The sequence below is a fragment of the Cibotium barometz genome, chromosome 2, assembly GCF_041138505.1.
Source record: "Cibotium barometz isolate CiBa-2024 chromosome 2, ASM4113850v1, whole genome shotgun sequence".
NCBI classification, from domain to species: domain Eukaryota; kingdom Viridiplantae; phylum Streptophyta; class Polypodiopsida; order Cyatheales; family Cibotiaceae; genus Cibotium; species Cibotium barometz.
The window spans coordinates 45,931,265-45,951,043 of record NC_141047.1 but is presented as its reverse complement, the minus strand read 5'-3'; the positions used below and the strand labels follow the sequence as shown (position 1 = coordinate 45,951,043).

Below are 19,779 nucleotides of genomic sequence, written 5' to 3'. Positions count from 1 at the left end.
GACACTTCTTCTTCAGTGTTTGTGCATTTTTTTGAGATTGAGCCCAAGCTTTTGCGATGGCTGCACCGACTTCTCTTCATATGTTTGCTGAGTCTGCCAAGTTGGATGGTTCCAACTACACCCTGTGGAAGGTGAAGGTGAAATCGGCCTTGCGTTGCGTGGATCACTGGGATTGGCTTGTTACACCGGCCAATGCCACCTCTCCCACCCTTGCTTCCGGTGTTGCGACTCAGGCACAGATTGATATTTGGCAATCGACGCGTTTTCTCCTTCCTGATGTTGAATTGTCAGGATGCTGTTCTCTCTCATGTGCGTACAGCAGATGCTGCACATGAAGTTTGGAAGGCTTTTGCAGATCTCTATGAGATTAAGTCTCCGGGTCGGATTTTGGCATTGGAAAAGCAACTTATGAACTTATCAGTTTCTGCGTTTCTATCTTTATTTGCTTTCATCTCAAAGATGAAAGATCTCCGAGATGAGCTTGCTGTTTGTGGCAAGGACATCTCCACAGAGGATATGGCTATTCGGCTGCTCTCCAAACTTTTAGAGAGGTTGGGTGCATATTTTCAGTCTCTGGTTTCTTCTCCTCGTACTGTTCCAGTTACTTGGGAGGAAGTTCTCCCCCCCGTTATGCAGATTGAGTCTCGCTTTGAGGAGCGGACTGGCACTTCTAGTGGTCCTGATGGAGCTTTGGTAGCACGAGATAAAGGAAAAACTCAACAAAAGAAAGGAAAAGGGGGTTCTGACAAGAACTCCAAGGATTCCGACAAGGATAAAGACAATAAATCTTCAAAGAATAAGGACATTGAATGTCATTATTGTGGCAAGAAGGGTCACTAGTCACCCCAATGTCACAAGAAGAAACGTGATGAAGCAACAAAGAACTCTTCCTCAACGGCGATGTCTCAACCCAAGAAGGATGATGGCATTCTTCTCTTAGCAGGTACTCGGTGTATACTTGCTCTTGTGAGTTCTCAATCACGGTCTTGGATTGTTGATAGCGGGCGGTGCTACTGCTCATATGACACCCCATCGAGATTGGTTCGAGGACTTCACTGCCAGATTAGGCGAGATCACTCTGGGTGATTCTTCTTCTGTGCCAGTGCATGGTCATGGCACTCTCCCCATCTTCCGTTCTGACAAGGACAAGAGGTACTTCTCTGACGTTCTGTATATTCCAAATTTGGCTTTTAACCTTTTGTCAGTGAGTGCTCTAACAGCTCAGGGTGCGGAGGTGATCTTTTCTCGTTATGAGATTACCATTCGTGATAAGGCGGCTGGTAGCATCTTGGCTCAGGGAGTCCAAGATAGTGGTCTCTACAAGTTGATTGCTCTGCTTTCTTCTGGTGCTTCTTCTGCTCTTTGGCATGCTCGGTTTGGCCATTTGAGGTATCAGCTTCTGCAGAAGCGAGCCTCGAAGGATGGGTTGGTTCAGGGATTACCAACCATCAAGGCTCTGTCTTCTACTTGTTCCTCTTGTTTATAGGGGAAGCAACACCAAGCCGCCTTTCCGAAAGAGGCGACACACAGATCTTCGACATCACTTGCTCTCATTCATGCAGACTTACATGGTCCTATGAGTACCGCGTCTTTGAGTAAGGCGTTGTACATGCTCGTGATGTTGGATGATTTTACCAGATATACTTGGGTTTTCTTTCTGAAGACCAAGGATGAGATTTTTCATCACTTTTGTGATTGGAAAGCTGAGGTGGAAAAAGAGACCGGTCACTCGGTCAAGGCTCTCAAGACCGATGGAGGGAGTGAGTTCACATCCCAGGAGTTTCAGCAATAGAGACAGCTTACTACATCATATACTCCATCACAGAATGGAGTTGCCGAGAGGAAGAATAGGACCATTATGGAGATGGCCCGTGCTATGCTTGAGCATTCTTCATTACCTCGACGTTTCTGGGCTGAGGCGGCTTCCTCTGCTGTCTACATTCAGAATAAGTCTCCTACTGCTACTCTTCCCATCAAAACTCCATATGAGGCTTTCCATGGTGAGAAGCCCTCCGTTGTTCATTTCTGGATATTTGGATATACGGCGTATGTTCATGTGCCTAAGGAGCGTAGCTCCAAGTTGGACTCGAAGTCATGTTTCTCGGATACAGCACTGTGTCCAAGGCATATCGTCTTTATGATCCTCAAGCAAGTAAAGTTGTTGTGAGCCGTGATGTGGTGTTCGACGAGACTCCTACATCTTCAGAGGGGGGTGGTGAGCTTCTCTTCCTGCACCTCCTTCTCCTCCTCCTCCTCCTCCTCCTGCTCCCGCTGTTTCTGTAACACCTCCACCTGAGGATACTCACTCAGATGATGATGACCCTGCTCCTGCTCCGACGAGTTCGAGCAGATCTGTACCTGGTTGGTATTATCAGATAGTTCGTGACTCTGGGTTCAATGAGCTTCCTTCTGCTCCTCTACCTGGTTCTCTTCAGCGTTCTTCCAGAGTTACGTGAGCTTCCTTCTGCTCCTCTGCCTGGTTCTCTTCAGCGTTCTTCCAGAGTTACACGGAAACAAATTCATGAGGGCAACATGTTTGTTAATTATGCTCTTATGTCTACAATTATTAATGGTCCTTCTAATCCCACTTCTGTAGACGAGGCTCTTTCACATGAGCCTTGGCATCATGCTATGCAGGCAGAGCTGGATGCTATCGAATGGAATGGCACTTGGATTTTGGTGCCTCGGCCTCTGCAGCGTAAGGTGATTGGTGTGCGTTGGATTTTCAAATCAAAGTTCCGAGCTGATGGCAGCTTGGACAAGCACAAGGCGAGGTTGCCAAGGGTTATGCTCAACGCCCTGGTGTCGACTTCGATGAGACCTTCGCTCCGACGGCCCGGATGACTACCATTCGCACCGTTCTTGCACTTGCAGGACATCATAAATGGCCCGTTTTCCAAATGGACGTCAAGTCGGCTTTCCTGAATGGAGAGCTTACACAGGAGGTTTATATTGATCAGCCGCCGCCAGGATTTGTTGTTCCGGGCAAACAGGATCATGTGTACCGGTTGAAGAAGGCTTTATATGGTCTAAAGCAAGCTCCGCAGGCTTGGTACCAGCGGATTGATGAGTTCTTTCAGAAGCTCGGCTTGCGCCGTTCTCATGCAGATTCGAACCTTTATATCCTCCTTGAGAGGGGGTTGATTGTTATCATTGTGGTCTATGTTGATGACCTCATCTTTACAGGCTCTTATTCTGTGCGGATCCGTTCTGTTATGGATGCTTTGGAGACAGTTTGAGATGACGGATCTTGGCCTCTTGCATTATTTTCTTGGCTTTGAGATTTGGCAGACCTCGAAGGGCATTTTCTTCTCTCAGCAAAAGTACACTCGGGAGATTCTCAAGATTTCAGATGACTAGGTGCAAACCAGTATCTTCTCCTATGGATATTGGTGAGAAGCTTTCTTCACTTGATGCCACGGACTGATAAGGGACAGTATCGGGTTCTCGTCGGTTGTTTGGTATGGTTGACCTACTCCCGATTGGACATATGCTTCGGAGTCAATTTATTGAGTTCCTTCTCACCCAAACCCCGTCAGCAGCATTGGCGGTGTGCTCTCAGAGTTCTTCGGTACTTGCGTGGCACTCTGGATTTTGGCATCTTTTACGGCCAAGGACGCACTCTTGTTGGATGGTCTGACTCAGACTGGGCTAGAGATCCTCAGACTGGGCTAGAGATCCAGATACACGGCGTTCAACCACTGGTTGTGTTTTTTCACTTGGGTCTGGAGCCATTTCTTGGAGTAGTAAAAAGCAGCCTATTGTGGCGCTTTCCTCTACCGAGGCGGAGTACCGTGCAGTTTGTTATGCTGCATGTGAGGCGATATGGTTGCGGAGATTATTGGAGGAGCTCGGCTGTCCTCCTACCAGATCTACTCTTCTTTGGTGTGAAAATCAGAGTTGCATCGCCATCGCCAAGAACCCTGTGTTTCATGCTCGTACGAAACACATTGAGATTCACTATCACTATGTTCGTGAACAGGTTCTTGCTGGAGATTTGCGTTTGGAGTATTGTCCTTCCGTGGAGAATGCTGCAGATTTGTTCACCAAGCCGGTTTCTCAGGCTTCCTTGACTCCGCATCTTCAAATTCTCGGAGTTTGTTCAGCATCTGGTGCTGAGAGGGGGTGTTAGCACATTCATCCCCAAATTCTGCTTTTTTATGGTGCCCATTTGGTCCCTTTTGCATGGCCCTTGCTTGTGGGCTGGCCACCCCTTTTTTACTATTTTTTTGGGATTTTTCCCAGCCTTTCTGGCATTTACCAGTCGACCATGTCCATTAGCTCCAGTCGGCCTGTTTATCAGATCCAGTCAGCCAGCATTCCCTCACTATAAATAGTGGGTGCTGGCCTCTCTTTTCTCATTCAGTCTTGTACATATTTTGCTCCCTCACTTATGAGACTATCTGTGTCTCTTGCTTGACTGTTTTGCTTCAGTATATTCAGCATAGTTCTCTCCATATCTCTCTCTCTTGCACTCTCTGCTCAGCACATTCTAGTGCCACTCTGCTTCCGCTCTGTGCACTCTTTCAACCTTGACACGGTCTTCCAAGCCCGGGTCCTCCCTCGGGGGAGTAGCTCATCATGCCCTCACTTACGGGGACCACCCCTTGCACAGGGCTGTTTGTATCATTGCTGCTTCATCATTATGCAGATTTGTTTTCTCTCTCTATGTGCCTATGTCTCACGCGTTCCACTGCGCACTTTTGACAGGTTCCGCTCGACTCACTCAACCCATGGCCATGCACATTGCCAACATCATCCATCTCTCAATTTTGGAGGAGACAAGGGCAAGAGTCTCTCAAGCACTGCAGGTGCAATAAAATAGAAGAAAAGCATGGCATGACCGTCACTTGCACTGGCCCTGCTTTGAAACAGGTGATCTAGTACTGGTGTACCAAGCGCGGTACCTTAAAAGGACAAAAAAACTAGTATCTGCATGGGAAGGCCCGTTCATCGTTCAGGAAATCTTGGATCACGGAGCTATTCAACTCACAACCATGGATGGTCAACCTCGCCCATTAGTTGGATCCTGGATCAAACAGTACCACCAGTTTGACTCTCCAACACCAACTTAAACCTATGACAATTTTTTCGGGCAAGTCCTATGATAATTTCTTTGGGCAAGTCCTACCCTACCGCTCTCTTTTTTATCCTAATCTTGGTGTTCACTTCTCCCAACACACATACACCAAAAAAAAAACAAAACAAAACAAAACAAAAAACAAAAAAGCCATGCTGGTCAAGCTTTGTTTTTTTCGTTCTGTACCACACGTTCACGATTTCTTTTCCTTGGTTATGTTTTATTTATTTCAATCTTGACAGATGTGTACATCACCTAGCATGAACTATTTTTGGCACAATCTCACTGGCTGCCACCATGGCACATCCCGCGCCTGATGCATAAGGCTCTCCATCACCTTCAATTGGGGGTCGCTGTGGAAGGTGTTTTTTCCATCACTTCCACCCAAATCCCGATTGTCCTGCCAATTCACTTACTTTCATGCTCTCTATTCACTCTGCTTTCGTGCTCTTTGGTAGTTTTGCTGCCTACTAGTCCATGCTTTCCTTGGTTATGTTTTATTTATTTCAATCTTGACAGATATCCTGCGCCAGATGCATAAGATCACCTTCAATTGGGTGTCGCTGTGGAGTTAAGAGCGCGTGTTTTTCCCATCACTTTCCCCCAAATCCCGATTGTCCTGCCAATTCACTTTGTTTCATGCTTTCTATTCACTCTGCTTTCGTGCTCTTTGGTAGTTTTGCTGCCTACTAGTCCATGCTTTGTGCCCTCCCTGCTGCACACCCGAGTCCCAACTGCCTACCCTCGCCTCCCCTCCCTACCCATACGCCCACCTACCCTCGCCCGTTGCCAAGGTATCTGTGCATGCTGCCCAGGCCGACTTCAAATCTGAAGCAAGGTGTCTGCGGACGCTGCCAGGGCCGGCTTCAAATCTGAAGCAAGGTGTCCGCGCTGTCCACACACATGGTCGCCAGGTTTTAACCTCTGGGATTGGCGCCCTGCTGATGTGGCACCTACACCATTTACGGTCCACCTGTCTTAGTGCCTTCATTAGCGCCATACGCTTTTTGCCAACCCGCTAGGCACCTTGCTGTTTGTCGTCAGGCTTATCACAATTGCGTCAGCTTATCTAGTGCCCTTTTGCGCCCCATCCTACTATGCTTTTTGGCGCACCGGCACACGTATTTTTTTTTGGCGCACCGGTACTCCTATATTTTTGGCATCCTACCAAACTTCTTACCACGTCACCCGCTGCTTTTTGCACATCAGTGCTTTCTTGATTTTACCAACCAGCATTCATCTAGCGCCAATTGTGCTTCTGCCCACCGAGCACACCGACTCATGTACACCTGTTTTTGCCTCCACCCAAGTTCAAGTCCCACCGTTGGTCGTATATGCCCTCGTGTTGCATTCTACCGACGTTAATACTTCTCTCTCTCTCTTTCTAGCTCCTTGCGCTTTGGCACACCGCCTCATCTCACCCTTGCCACCTTCCTCTCACGAATTTTACTTTTGCAAACCCTCTTCCACATGCTTTTTTTTTTCTTTTTCTTTTTTTGACACACTGCCACACCCTCCTACACTTGCTTCTTTTGGCACACGGTCACACCTACTCCACTTTTTTTTTGGGTCCACTGCATAGTCACAAGGGACGGGGGACGGTAACGGGGGACGGGGACGGGACGGGGGACGGGGACAGGGGTAGGAACGGCACTTAAAAATTACTTTGTCGGGACCACCCACTCGCCTATACAGGCAAAGCTTGCATGTCCATGGCTGTGCACCACCTCCATGAGGGGATGGGGTGTGATTGACCTCATCCCACTATGTCCATCCCACAGTGTTCCCGGGACGGCGTCCCCCCGTTCCAAGGGTCCGTCCCCTCCGTCCCCTGTGACTATGGTCCACTGTCTCACCTGCTCACCCTCGTCTCCTCTCAACTTTAGCCCACCACCCCACCTTCAAGCCTCGTGGAACATCACCCACCCTCCTTTTTGCACACCTCCTTCCACCACCTTTTAGCCTTAACTTTGGCAGCTTCCTATCCTTCCCCTGACCATTTTAGCACACCGCTTTACCACATTATCTTTTCTCTCCATCAACCTCAACCTCAGCAAATTCTACCCCACACAGCTCCTCCACTTCCCCACCCTTGTCAATCCCAAGGGACCTCCCGTCTCTATTCTCCTCCACTGGTGTCCACCACCCATACATACAACCAAACTCCTCATGTGGGTGTCCCTGCTGGAGATCCAAACTTTGGTCCTCTCAATTTGGAACTCCTGCCGGGCAATTTGGACCACCTCCTGCCGGTCAATTTGGAACTCCTGCCGGGCAATTTGGCACACCAACTCCTACCAGGCAATTTGGCACACCAACTCCTGCCAGGCAATTTGGCACACCAACTCTTGCCGGTCAATTTGAAACTCTTGCTGGGCAATTCGGCACACCAACTCCTACCGGGCAATTTGGCACACCAACTCCTGCCGGCGGTCAATTTGGAACTCCTGCCGGTCCACAAGTTGGTACACTTCCATTTGCAAGACCGAGCTTCAATCCACACACATGATTTTTTCCAGCCTGAGCTACATCTTCGGTACCCCTGCCGGTCCGCGATTATTTGTTGGTCCAACCCCCTTCTATGGGCCACCTGCCAGTCCCAGTTTTGCTCCCAATCAAACCTTCATATTTGGAGGACCAATAGGTACAAGCTCCCACTCTGGCACATCTCTTGTGGGCGCAGGCTCACCTGCCGGTCTCACTTTTACCACGTCAACACTCCCTCTTGGTTCGACATCTCCACCAGTTTCAAATGTGGACACCTTGCAGCTCTGGCCGGAAATCTGCACTTCACCACCCTCATCTCAACTTCGGACTGGCCAACCCATGTCCGTCCACTTCAGCCTCACCCAGAACCGGAACATGTCTATCTCTTCCGCTCCACTCAGCAGAGGGCAAAGAACTTCATTGCCATTGCCACGGATGACGACGTTCCAGTGGATAACATTGATTTATCCTCTTCTTCAACCACCACTCCTGATGACGGCTCACCCTACTCCACCCCCTCACCTAGGTCTGACATGAACGACCCAACCTTACGTGCCATCGGATGAGGAACCTGAACCACCGAACCACTTGCCACACGCTACCCCACCTCCTTCCAATATTCTCATCACCTCTTTTCAAATCGCCCCCTACCGCAACTCTAATCAATACACTTTTCATATTAACTTCCATGAGCCTAACCCATTCCCAGCCCCCCTCTCCATTCCCTCTTCACCCCCTCCAAGCTCACCACACTCGGCCTGATAGGCTTGGCTACCATCCAACTTCCTCCTCCCGTTCCCGCCTTGTGTGCCTCCTTCATCCACAAATTCCCTCACTTTGGTCTTGCCAATAACCTCACATGTCGTCTCTCTGCCATAGCTATTTCCGACATGGTTGGCGCCCCTAACCCTTCCGTTCATCGGCGCCGGTCCAACATTCTCATCACCAGCATTCCCACCACTGAATTGAGCACCTCTACTCTTTCTCTTATTACAGGTGATAAGAGTTTCTCCTCGCCACTTGTTCCTCTTCGCCCTTTTCCATTACTTCTTTGTATTCCGCGATTTACCCACCCACCCTCGCCCACTTACTTCTTCCTTTGCCACACAGGCCTTCTACCCCTTATGCACAACCAAACCATACCCCTTTGGTCACTTCATCTACGGGACAATTCACAATAAATGCCGTAGATTCCATGCCCAACACCAGCTTCCATCCATCTCCAACTTTGCTTGGCCTAGTGTCCGCTTCCTAACTTATATTCTGCACCAAGTATTAAGCACTCATCTTGATCATGTGTCCCTTCCACCCCCACCTGCTCGGCGTCAGCGAGTTCGTGCGGGTGTCCGCATAGACCAGCCCCATCGTCCTCGGCAACATCACCGATATGCACCTTCATCCACAAGTATCCCAGTGACCTTTGCCCCCTTCAGTTCATCCACAGCTTCATCCACCATCTATGCATCTTAGGTGACCACACCAATGGTTTCACCTCAGGGGCTCATCCACTTGCCAATCTCACTACACTGACTTCCGACTTCTGTCGGTCTCACTACTTCACCACTCTCCCCACCTACTGGTCCTGCACCCATCACTTCAACACACGACTCTTTTCCTCTTCTATTCCCTCTTGACTTGGAGCACACCCCTCCGTTGAGCCCACAAATCAGTGATGCTTCTCCTGCACCCATCGGGGTGAATACCTCTCTCAGCCACCCACCATCTTCATCTCCATCCTTGCCATCGGCATCTTCTTCGGATTCTGGAGCCTCCTCCTCCACATCTCGGGATCCCAGCGAATCTCCTTTCACAGATGCTACTCCTGATCTCTTTGGGATGTGCTACCCTTCACCAGGATTCCGCACACCTTGGATCTTCCACGTGCCGCCCGCGCCCGACGTTTGGAACGCAACTTCGATAGTGTGTCCCTCGAGGCACGCATCTACTCTAAGTACCTCAAATTATTTCATCCTACGAATGGTCCCGGTTACATGGAGAGCTACACCGCCGCCAACCACACCATCCAGCAACTACGCTCTCAGGAATGACCCGGCTTCAAGAGGAGATGGCACAGGCTACTACTACTATTATGCAACTTCATGCAAAAGTTGCTACTCTTAGATCTTCTCTGACCGCATCCCAGCATCATGCCGCCAAGCTGGAGGTGGAGCTTCAGTCTGCTAGGTCACACCTTGCTATGGTGGATAGGATCTTGCACAGTTTCCCTCTCTTAGGGAGCAGGCCGCTCAGTTTCAGGCTGTGCGACAAACTCTGCAGTTTGCTTTTGAGGGCCTCAAGGCCTGTTGTTGCCGGTCGCAGCCAGAGCCAGAGTGCAGCTACTAGTGGACCCCCGTCTACAGGGCAGAATGGCTCTACGGCTCCTCCTCACACCTAAAACCTCTAGTTAACTTTTGGTTACTCTTACATTCGAAGTTTAGTATGTAAGATTTTATTTCATTTCATTGTATATATCACTGAACATGTCGATCGAATTATCTCTATTTTGAACTCATAAATATCACCCAATGTCTTGGCATCCTCTCCATCGGCTTTTTTCTGCCATTGATTAGTGGTGGGCGATCTGTAGCCACCCAGGCTGCCCACTCTTGCGGCCACCTTGGTCCTTCACTTTTGGACCGGACAAAAGTGCCAGCTACCTTGGACCGGTCCAGCTCATTGCATTTACACCTAGGCCAGCTCTACTTTACAAGGAGGATGGCACCAGCCTTGCCCTTCAACTCACCCACTTTCGGATCTTGGCCATCCCAGCCTCAATGATCATGGTTACCTGGTGAACTCCAGGGTCTGAATTTGTCAAAGATGGGAGATCATTAGCAGGATCAGCGCTTGGCATATCTAGCGAGTGAGGTGCAAAGAGGCTAGTGATGGCATCTCCACCCCCCGGGTGGAGGTGATTCGTTGTATTTGGCTAGACATCATCCACACTTTGTGCCAGCGCTAGGAGCGCCCCACAGGCGACCCAAGTGGGTGCAGCGGTGTCGGCCACACGCTTGGAATTCACACCCTTTTCTCACTAGAGAGGGCGACGCATTGACATGGCACTAAGGGATGTATATAGTCTCCCTTTGTGAGCGGCCAGCCGGAGAGGGAGCCCCCCCTCTTGTTTTCTTCACTTTACCTCCTTGGAGGGATGTACATAGCTGGTTCCATTGCTCTCTGCATACATTCTAATGATATATCTTTCCTGGGGAAAAATAAAGTCTCTTTGATTGCCAAAATATATATAAAAATCCTTGTTGAGTTTCATTCATAATATGAGCTTGGCTATAATGGAGGAAAAAGGGAGAGGGTGCAGAAAAATGAAGCGTTTAGAGAACCCTATATTTTTTTAAGTTCCTTCAACTTGTAGCACACCTCTTTGCCCAGGCACACCTAAGACAGTGTACACCACAGTGAACACAGGGTCCCCTCTAGGACAGTATGCCCTCAGGAGTCAGTATGCCCTCAGGAGTCACCTAGGAGAGACGTGAGCTAAGGGATGCACACATAGCTCGCTAGCACAACGAACACACACACATGAACAAGAACACAAATGAACAAGAACATAGATGAGCAAGAGCACGCAGCCGCCGGGGTACCATTTAATGTCTGCAAGAGAATGCACCGGCCAAGGCTAACTGAGTACTGGAAGAAGGGATACCAAGGGATTCCAGATGGAAGGCCAAGTCTCATCAATGCCACTCTCCCGATCTCACTGGAGGCGGTTCAAGGGGCAGCTCTCCCAAAGCCAAAGTTGCTAGGTCAGGTCATCAGCTACCTTCACTGGGGAAGGGTCAATGTGCCACCCTGGTGGTGTACCATCTAATGGCTGCAAAGAATGCACCTGCCAAGGCTAACTGAGTACTAGAAGAAGGGGATACCAAGGGACTCCGAATGGAAGGTCAAGTCTCATCAATGCAACTCTCCAGATCTCACTGGAGGCGGTTCAAGGGGCGGCTCTCCCAAAGGCAAAGTTGCTAGGTCAGGTCACTGGCTACCTTCACCGTGGAAGGGTCATTTTGCCACCCCGGTGGTCGTGGAAGCCCACAATCCTCACCTGTTTTGGGGGGGTCAAGGGTAATCCTCCTCTATGAGGTCTGCTCCTAGAAGAAGTCATCCATAGTCTCTTACCAAAAAGGCAAGGGGGGAGTGTCCTCCTAGATGCCAAAGATCACCAAAGAAACATCATGTAGCGAGAAGGAAGCGACCCAAATAAATTGGAAGACAGAGTGTGCCACGGTGGTGCCACTCCATGGGGAATGGCGGAGTGATGTCAATGCTGAGAGGGGTCCCCGCTCTGAAGCATGCAAGCCTCTCTTGCTGCACTGGGGGAGGGAGGGTGCAGAAACGGAGCTAGGAATCCACATGCCTGAGCAGGGTAGAAACTGATGTGACCCCAGACAAGTGGGGCTGGGCATCAAGAGGGTGGCCCGAGGGGAGCTGAATGAGTGTGTTCCACATAAGAGGCTGCCAGAGGCAATCCTCGTTGCACCCAGGAGGGGTTTGGAAGGAGTTTGGAATAGTGACAAGCAAAGGGCCTCCCAAGCTCAAAAAAGGTTGGTCGTCAAGAGCTACTAAGCCTACGGATAGGAACACATGTCCACCTGATGCCAAGGGGCCAAGGACTGCTGCTGCGGAAAGGGATGTGAGCCAGGATGTGGGCAAGAAGAAAATCTTTTCTCCTCCTGGCAAGAGATCTCGGACAATCAACTTGCCCACAAGGGCTCTGCTCTATGAAGCGGGGTCAATGATGCCTAATCCCCATTTGTGAAACGGTTAGACAATCACACGCCAAGCCACCACTTTGTCCCTCGCACTGAGTCCATCACCATCAGGCCACAAGAAGTTATGGATAAGCCTTTGAACCCAGACACTGGGTGAGTGGGAGAAGGAAGCAATGTACCACATGGTAGCCAACAAAACCTGGTTGGCCACTGCAACCCAACTAGCAAGAGTAAGGCAAACAGAGCTCCAATAAAGTAGCTAGGGGGGGTATCTAATACTCGAGGGTGACGTCGATGTCCACCTGACATCCAAGGTAATGCACCAAAGTGCCTCCGGGAATAATCCACTGGAAAGGTGGTTTCCCCCCAGAAACAGCACACTTGTGCCACTTGATACAAGCACCAGAAGCGAGGCAAAAGATCTCAATAGCCTCTACAAAGCACTAGAAAATTCCCATGTGAGCCGGATAGGTAAGAAGCTTTGTCATCTACGAGCCAAGAGCTCTCTCGAAGTGCACTTGGGGGAGCTAAGACCCTAGAGGCTAGTGCTAGCTTCGTGTGCGTGCAAGAAGCTGCTTATGGCCTCTATGATGAAGAGGAAAAGGAAAAGCGCCAAGGTACAGCCCCGACACACCAAGCAAGAGATGGAAAAACGCCCCCTACGGGCTCCCTAAATGAGGACTTGGCTCTGGGCCCATGAGTAGAGGGGCCGAGACTCGCCGGATCCAAGAGGCTGAGAAACCCATCCAAAGCACAACGCCCTCCACAAAAGTCCAGTCAACATGATCCTAGGCCTTCCAAAGTCAAAAAGGAGAACCACCATATCCTCTTGCCGCAATTGAGTCGAAGCAGTTGCCTCCTAAAACGTGAAGATGTTATCCAGGAAACTCCTATCCCGCATGAAGTTTGTCTTGATGCAATGAATGAGGTGTGGCTGAAGCTGGAGGGGTTGATCACCTGAGCGAGGATTTTGTAGGCTTATACTAAGGAGCGTGATGGGCTGCCCTTGTCGCACCTCAAGCCTGTCTCCCCCTCCCTATTTGGGGATCAAGTGAATAAGACCCTCTGCCAAACACTCCAGGAGGGTACCTATCTGCATGAACCTCATTGAAAGCCAACTTTCAAGAGATCCCAATGCCACTAAAAGAAAAAAACTGGATGCCTGGGCACTTTTGGCACGGAAAAGCGTGATGAGCCTTGGCAAGCTTGTCGGCTGAGATGGGGGAATCCAATGATCGCTGAAGGTCTTGTGAGAAAACTGGCAGTAGGTGCTGCCAGACCTAGTGCCATGCCTGCTCCTGCTGGGAGTTGGGGGGTCCTGCCGAGAGTAGCTAGGAGTAGAAATCTACGACAATGGCTGAGATGGGGGAATCCAATGATCGCTGAAGGTCTGTGGCAGTAGGTGCTGCCAGACCTAGTGCCATGACTGCTCCTGCTGGGAGTTGAGGCGGTCCTGCCGAGAGTAGCTAGGAGTAGAACCCGCCCGTGAAACCCACAGAAGTCCCGATTCTCATCCCACCAGACTCTCCCCTCTTCAGTATCTTTTGGAAATATTTTCAACTAGGCATCAAAGAAGGGAAGCATTGGGCAATTTGAAGCTTCCAAAACCATCCAGCAAGCGGCTGTGAAAGGGTAAAAATCACAGTTTTTCATCAACTCTTGCAAGCTTTTGACTCAGGGGTTCATCATATATGATATGGAGGATGTACACATTGGTTTGTTGAGCACAAACAACAACTACTTAAGATTTAACAGAAAATACCTCTATTAACAGTGAGATTAGTACTAAGGGGTTTAACAGTTTTCTATTAACAGTGTTCTGAGACTCCGCCATTGGGGTGTTGCTAAAGCCTTGTGCATCATCAAATTCATTTTGTCCCTTGGTTTGGTACTCCAATTTGCACTCCCAAAATAGGGCATTTTTTGAGTTTACAGTTTTTAAAATTGGGAAGAGTTAATCACATAAAATGCATCTCTCTACCTTTGTAAGGAACTAGACACTGGCATTGGGTCACTCCATTGCTAAGACCTTCCCATTCCCATAAGGAAATCATGACAAATCCACTCATACTGATGGTTTCCATACATGGAAAGTAAAGCTTAAATTTGTACTCACGAAGGATGGACTATGGAGGATTGTGAGTGGAAGGGAAAAGTGTCCTAGATTGGGTTTTGACTTGGAAGAGATGAGAGAGTCCTAGCCGTCATTGCAATAGGACTAGGAGATAGCTTCATCCATCATATTGTATTGGAAGAAAACTCAAAAGGAGAGTAGAGAAGTTGTTTGGTGCCAACAAAAGAGCTCTAAAATTAGTTTGAAAATTCAGTTTTTTGGATTGGACATCAAAGAAAGTGAGTCACTTCAAGCTCACTTAAAAACAAAATGAAAAGTGTTATGCATGTAGTAGATCTCCAGTGGATGAGGAGGATGCCATAGCAATCCTTCTCAAGACCATGACCTTGGAAGCATTTAGTCCATTGGTGGCTACCTTGAAAAATCTGCCTGACCCGACCTTCACCGGCATTGAAGTAGGCAACTCCAGTGGATGAGGAGGATGCCATAGCAATCCTTCTCAAGACCATGACCTTGGAAGCATTTAGTCCATTGGTGGCTACCTTGAAAAATCGAAGAGGAGAAAGGACTCAAAGTCAAAGCATGTGGACACTCATCACATTATGAGGAGAAAGAATTCTTCACCAGAGGACCAAGAGCCAGAGTGAAGTGCAACTTTTGTGGAAAACTGGGCCACATAGAGAAAGATTGTCAAGATGTTGATGCTAATCCATTTCTACAAACCCTAATCCTCTAGGCATGAAATTCAACTTGGTGCTTATTGGCTTTATGGCGGATGTCCCATTAAACATCTCCCATGGGATCTCGGTGAGGGGAAATGGATTGATGCATGAAATTCAACTTGGTGCTTATTGGCTTTATGGCGGATGTCCCATTAAACATCTCCCATGGGATCTCGGTGAGGGGAAATGGATTGATGCAGCATTTCTTCTAGTTATTGCTACACAGTGGTCTCCTGTAACACGCAGAAGCTCTGGGAGTCTTCTTTCAGCCCTAAACACTCTTGGAAACCTTCTGATGCAAAAACGCACCATCTGATGCAAAAACGCAGGTAGAGAGAGAGTAGAGAGAGAGAGAGTGAGAAGTGCTGGAATTTCAGTATATACTATGGTACAAAAAGGGTACATATCTTGCAGCCCTTGGCTGCCTTCATAAAAAGGTGGTTAACCCTAAAATCTGTCCCCTATGGGACCTCTAAGGATCCAAACCCCTAGTGGGATTGAATGATTAATTCTATTAGCACTTGGTGCCTTTTATAGGATTCTTGGACAAGGTAGGAGCTGGCCGACAGCTGGTCGGCCAGTTCTGAATACATTAAATGACTTTTAATTCAGCCGACTTGGTTATCTTGCCTTGTCATCATGCGCCTTCAGCTACCTTGCTTCCTGGTACAACCGACAGCTCCTGTACTCAGCCGACTGCCCCCTGGTCTTTCTCCAAGTCCAACCTGTCCACTTCTGTATCTTGTGCTCCACACTCTGACTGTATCTGGTTCATACTATTTATCTGTTTGCCCCCTCTGGATCTAGCCCTGAGATTGTCCATGGCATCTATGATGCACATGACATCTCCCTGTTAACCAATGGTGGAGAGTGTAGCCGGAACCCTTGTCGCGGGAACACCTCCAGATGACATGACAAAAGTGGAAGTGACTTGGTGTGACTTGGACCTTGGTGAATAGCCAGCCACGGGACAGTTAGCCAGATGCCGACTTGGACTTGGCATATAGCCGGACATTGATGGCGATAGTCGGCCATTGATGGCGACGCGCTTAGACTATCTACTTGGTGGACTATTGGAGTCGCCTACTCACCTACCATAGCTATTTTTGGCGACCTCTACCAAGGGCTACTACATGCGTTCCTGGTGGAGAGCAGATAGATATCACATCTTCATCATCAGTTTTGTACCACACCCTGGAGCACTTAGCCCTCTAGTCTTCCTCTGTAGCAGCACTATTTTCCCTTACAGGTAGTCTAGTCCAGTGCACTCCCTATGTACCCCTTGGTTTCCCTTCGGCCACTGGTCTAGATGTTGGTGTGTGCAGACAGTGGGCTTTCTTTGTACTCTTTGGGATTATATAGTGGATTGTCTTGGCTTGGCTATTCTCATCGCTTGCTACTATTCATGGTTGTTGCGATTCATTGTCATTTCAGTACTTGTGTTGTTATGTTCACTGAGCACCTATGTTCACTCATGTTCACTGAGCACCTGCACATGAGCACCTTGCATACCTTTTCCTCATCATAAGCTTGTTCGCACTAGCACTTGGTAGGGATTTGAGTAGTCCTGGCGAGTAGACTCCCTGGCCTGACATACTGTCATCATGTGAGAGAGAGTCCACCCTGAGTAGGTGGGCCACTCAGGCCGGCTACAGGTACATCAAAATTTGGCACGCCCAGTGGGACCCTCTCTCATCACATCAAAGTCTACAGAAGTGGAGTGAATACTTTGGCTATTGTGTTTTCTGTCGACAACCCTCGCCATTTCTCTCGGCAAGCATGTTCTTCACATGGTCCTTAGGATAGCCCCATCAAAAGCTCGTTCTCTAGCCCTCGGAAGTTCTACCAAAGGAGGAAATTTAGCTACATTCCACCAAGACATCCTCCACCTCTACCTCTTCCTCCCCTATCACCAAGTACCTCATCTTCTTCGGCATCTCACAATCCCATGGACCAAGCAGCGGGCCAACTTGAGGCACTATGTTGGGCAGAGTCAATGTCAAACTACCCACCTTCAAAGGGTCCTCCACAGAAGACGCTGATGATCACATCCAACAATTTCTCGCCATGTGTCGGAGCGAGAGGATGCCCACTTGGCCCTATTCCCATCTACTCTCGAAGGGTAAGATCTTGTTTCATAATTAGTGATGTGATTAAGCTAAACTAATAACTATGCTGAAGAGTGTGCTACCTTCGGGCTGCTGTGAGTATGTTTCGCAATCTTGGCTCCTTTTTGTCGTCTTCTTTTTTGGCGTTGGAGACTGTTTCTTCGACGGGCTCTTCAATCTTCCGGTAACAGGGTTTTCTGGGTGCCTCCGGCTCGGGCTTCTTATTCCGTCGCTTGGGTTCCGTAACGATCAGGGGATCGTCGGGACCGCACTTCGAAAGCTCCCGCCAATCGTCGTTGTCGTCTTCCTCATCATGGGCATTATTTGCTGCTTCTGTTGTGCCGGACTGCTGCTTCGCATTGCTGTCAGAAGGGAGTTTGCGGTCCACCGGACTCATTGGCGAGTTGTCAGAGGATTGCTCCGTCGCAAGCTTGGGAACGTTGTCAGACGTTAGGCGATTGCTGGAAGATTGCTGCGTCGGGATCATTGGGTTCTTTTCTAACTGTTGCTCCGTCGAAGGGATCATTAGGCTGTCTCCTGAAAATTGCTCCGTCAGAGGGTCCATTTGGAAGTTGCAGGATGATTGCTCCGTCACAATTGTTGAGATCCGAGGTTTGTTCGTCGGCGTTTCCAGGCGCCGTTGCCGAGAGATTGAAACACGACAGAATTTTTCGTCAGGGCAGGTTGCGCAACGGAGGCGCGGTCCGTCGAAGGCATGGCGCCGTGGACGGAGGCTCCGTCATAATGGGCGGCGACGACAACTTCTAAAAATGGAAAAGCTTCTTTGAAGAAGCTTGGCCTTCTATCTTGTTCTTGGCTTGTGCAGAGAGCCGTTTAATAAGGCTCTCTCTTTGAAGTTTGTACTATTACCCTCCACATTCTTCACCTCACAAACACCTTAAACCAAGGCTCCTCTATACATACATTCGTACTACACACCCACAACATTCACACATTCTTCACCTAGAGGCTACCTATGTCAATCTCTCTCTCTCTCTCCTCTCTCTCTCTCTCGCACGCACACACACGTGCGCCCACACGAGTGAGTAATAGTACCATGCCCCAAAAAAACTTTTCACTAATGAAATAAGGACAACATCCTTAAACACGACTTGTTTTTTGCATGGGCAATCCCTTCAAAATAAACCCAGTGTGTTTAATTTTAGCTAGTAAAAAATAGTGTAGCTATCGATTTTTGGAGCACTTTTATGCATGTATTTTGAGCTCTCCTATGTATTTATGTAATAATTGACTAAGATGTGAATCATTTTTTGCCAAGCACCATGTATTGTCCTAATAAAACTTGTTAGCATGCCTCCCCTCCCCCATTGTCCTAATAAAACTTGATAGCATTGATATATACCACCCATCCCCCCCACCCCTCCCAAAGCATCATGAATTACTCCAGTAAGATTTAAAAGCATAAGCATCTAATTATTACATAAAGGAAATATCCTCACCCATGATTCACACCATGTAGGTAATCATATATCAAGACTAGAGTCTTACTAAAATTCCTACCATCTAAGAAGTTAGCCATTTTGTGACATAGCACAAAGTAGCCTATTTATTCATAAGTCCTAAATGAAAAACTTTCCACCACACCAATAGAGTGTTTTAACCAAAGTATCATGGACAACTTTGGAAATGCTCAAGCATTATAAGGTTGATTCAATCTTATTATAATGGTGACCTTTTGCTTGAAATGTTATATTTGTCCCCCTCAACAAGATTGCAATCACATGCTCTTAAAAGGCAAATTCTCAATTCACTATAATGCTTGTCATTTTCTCTCTCTCATTTGTCAAACTCCCTAGAGAGAAGCATACCATGGTGAAGATTGTACACATGGTAATGTTGTGCCAACTTCTCAATTTTAATATAATGCTTGTCATTTTCTCTCTCTCCTTAGCAATCAAGAACCTAAAATTCATCAATTATTTCTTTAGAAATGCACAATGCATTCATAGCCACCACTATAGCAAACTTCCAAGCTTAACCATTACATTTCAAGAGCATTTTTCCTACACAACAACCAAATGTTCAATAAAAAAAAGTGGTCAATTAGGACCTTGGAGTGAATACATAGGTCCCAATGTATAGAAGGTCCTATAGATGATAGGATTATGTTTAATGGTAAACCTAGTATACACATAGATTCAATGTGGCATTATGTCACAAGTATGGCTTCTCGTATATATATAAATTGAATAGGAAAGGAGAGATTAGTGAGTGAAAAATTGGACTTCTCTAATTTTCATGATTTCCTAGTCTCACCAATTGATGTTCTAGTATGAACAAGAAATGCTCCCTAAATTAAAGGAATACTTGTGTTTAGTTGTTCAAGGTGAGTTGCAGAGTTATAGGAATGATTATTATTACTATAGATTACAAATGTGATTCTACCAACATAAGATTCTCATACAAAGCTACCCATGTATGAGATTTCTCTAAATTAAAGTTTTAATTAAAGCACTTATAGAAGTTAGTGCTTTAAATAAACAAACCTTATGAGCATGTATCACTCTTTACAAAAACTCTCATGCATCCCACCTTGTTTCCTTTTTAAAGAAAGCATTAGGAC

General features: G+C 47.9%; 1 protein-coding gene across 1 annotated transcript in view; it reads right to left on the bottom strand.

The window, feature by feature from the left end:
- Positions 1-18,123, bottom strand: part of LOC147641143 (endoribonuclease Dicer homolog 3a-like) — a 74,508-nt gene extending 56,385 nt beyond the window's left edge. Inside the window, 1 exon segment of the mRNA XM_086811714.1 lies at positions 17,279-18,123. Coding sequence (XP_086667840.1) covers positions 17,279-17,760 — 482 coding nt within the window. The 5' untranslated portion in view covers positions 17,761-18,123.
- Between the last annotated feature and the right edge of the window lie 1,656 nt (positions 18,124-19,779).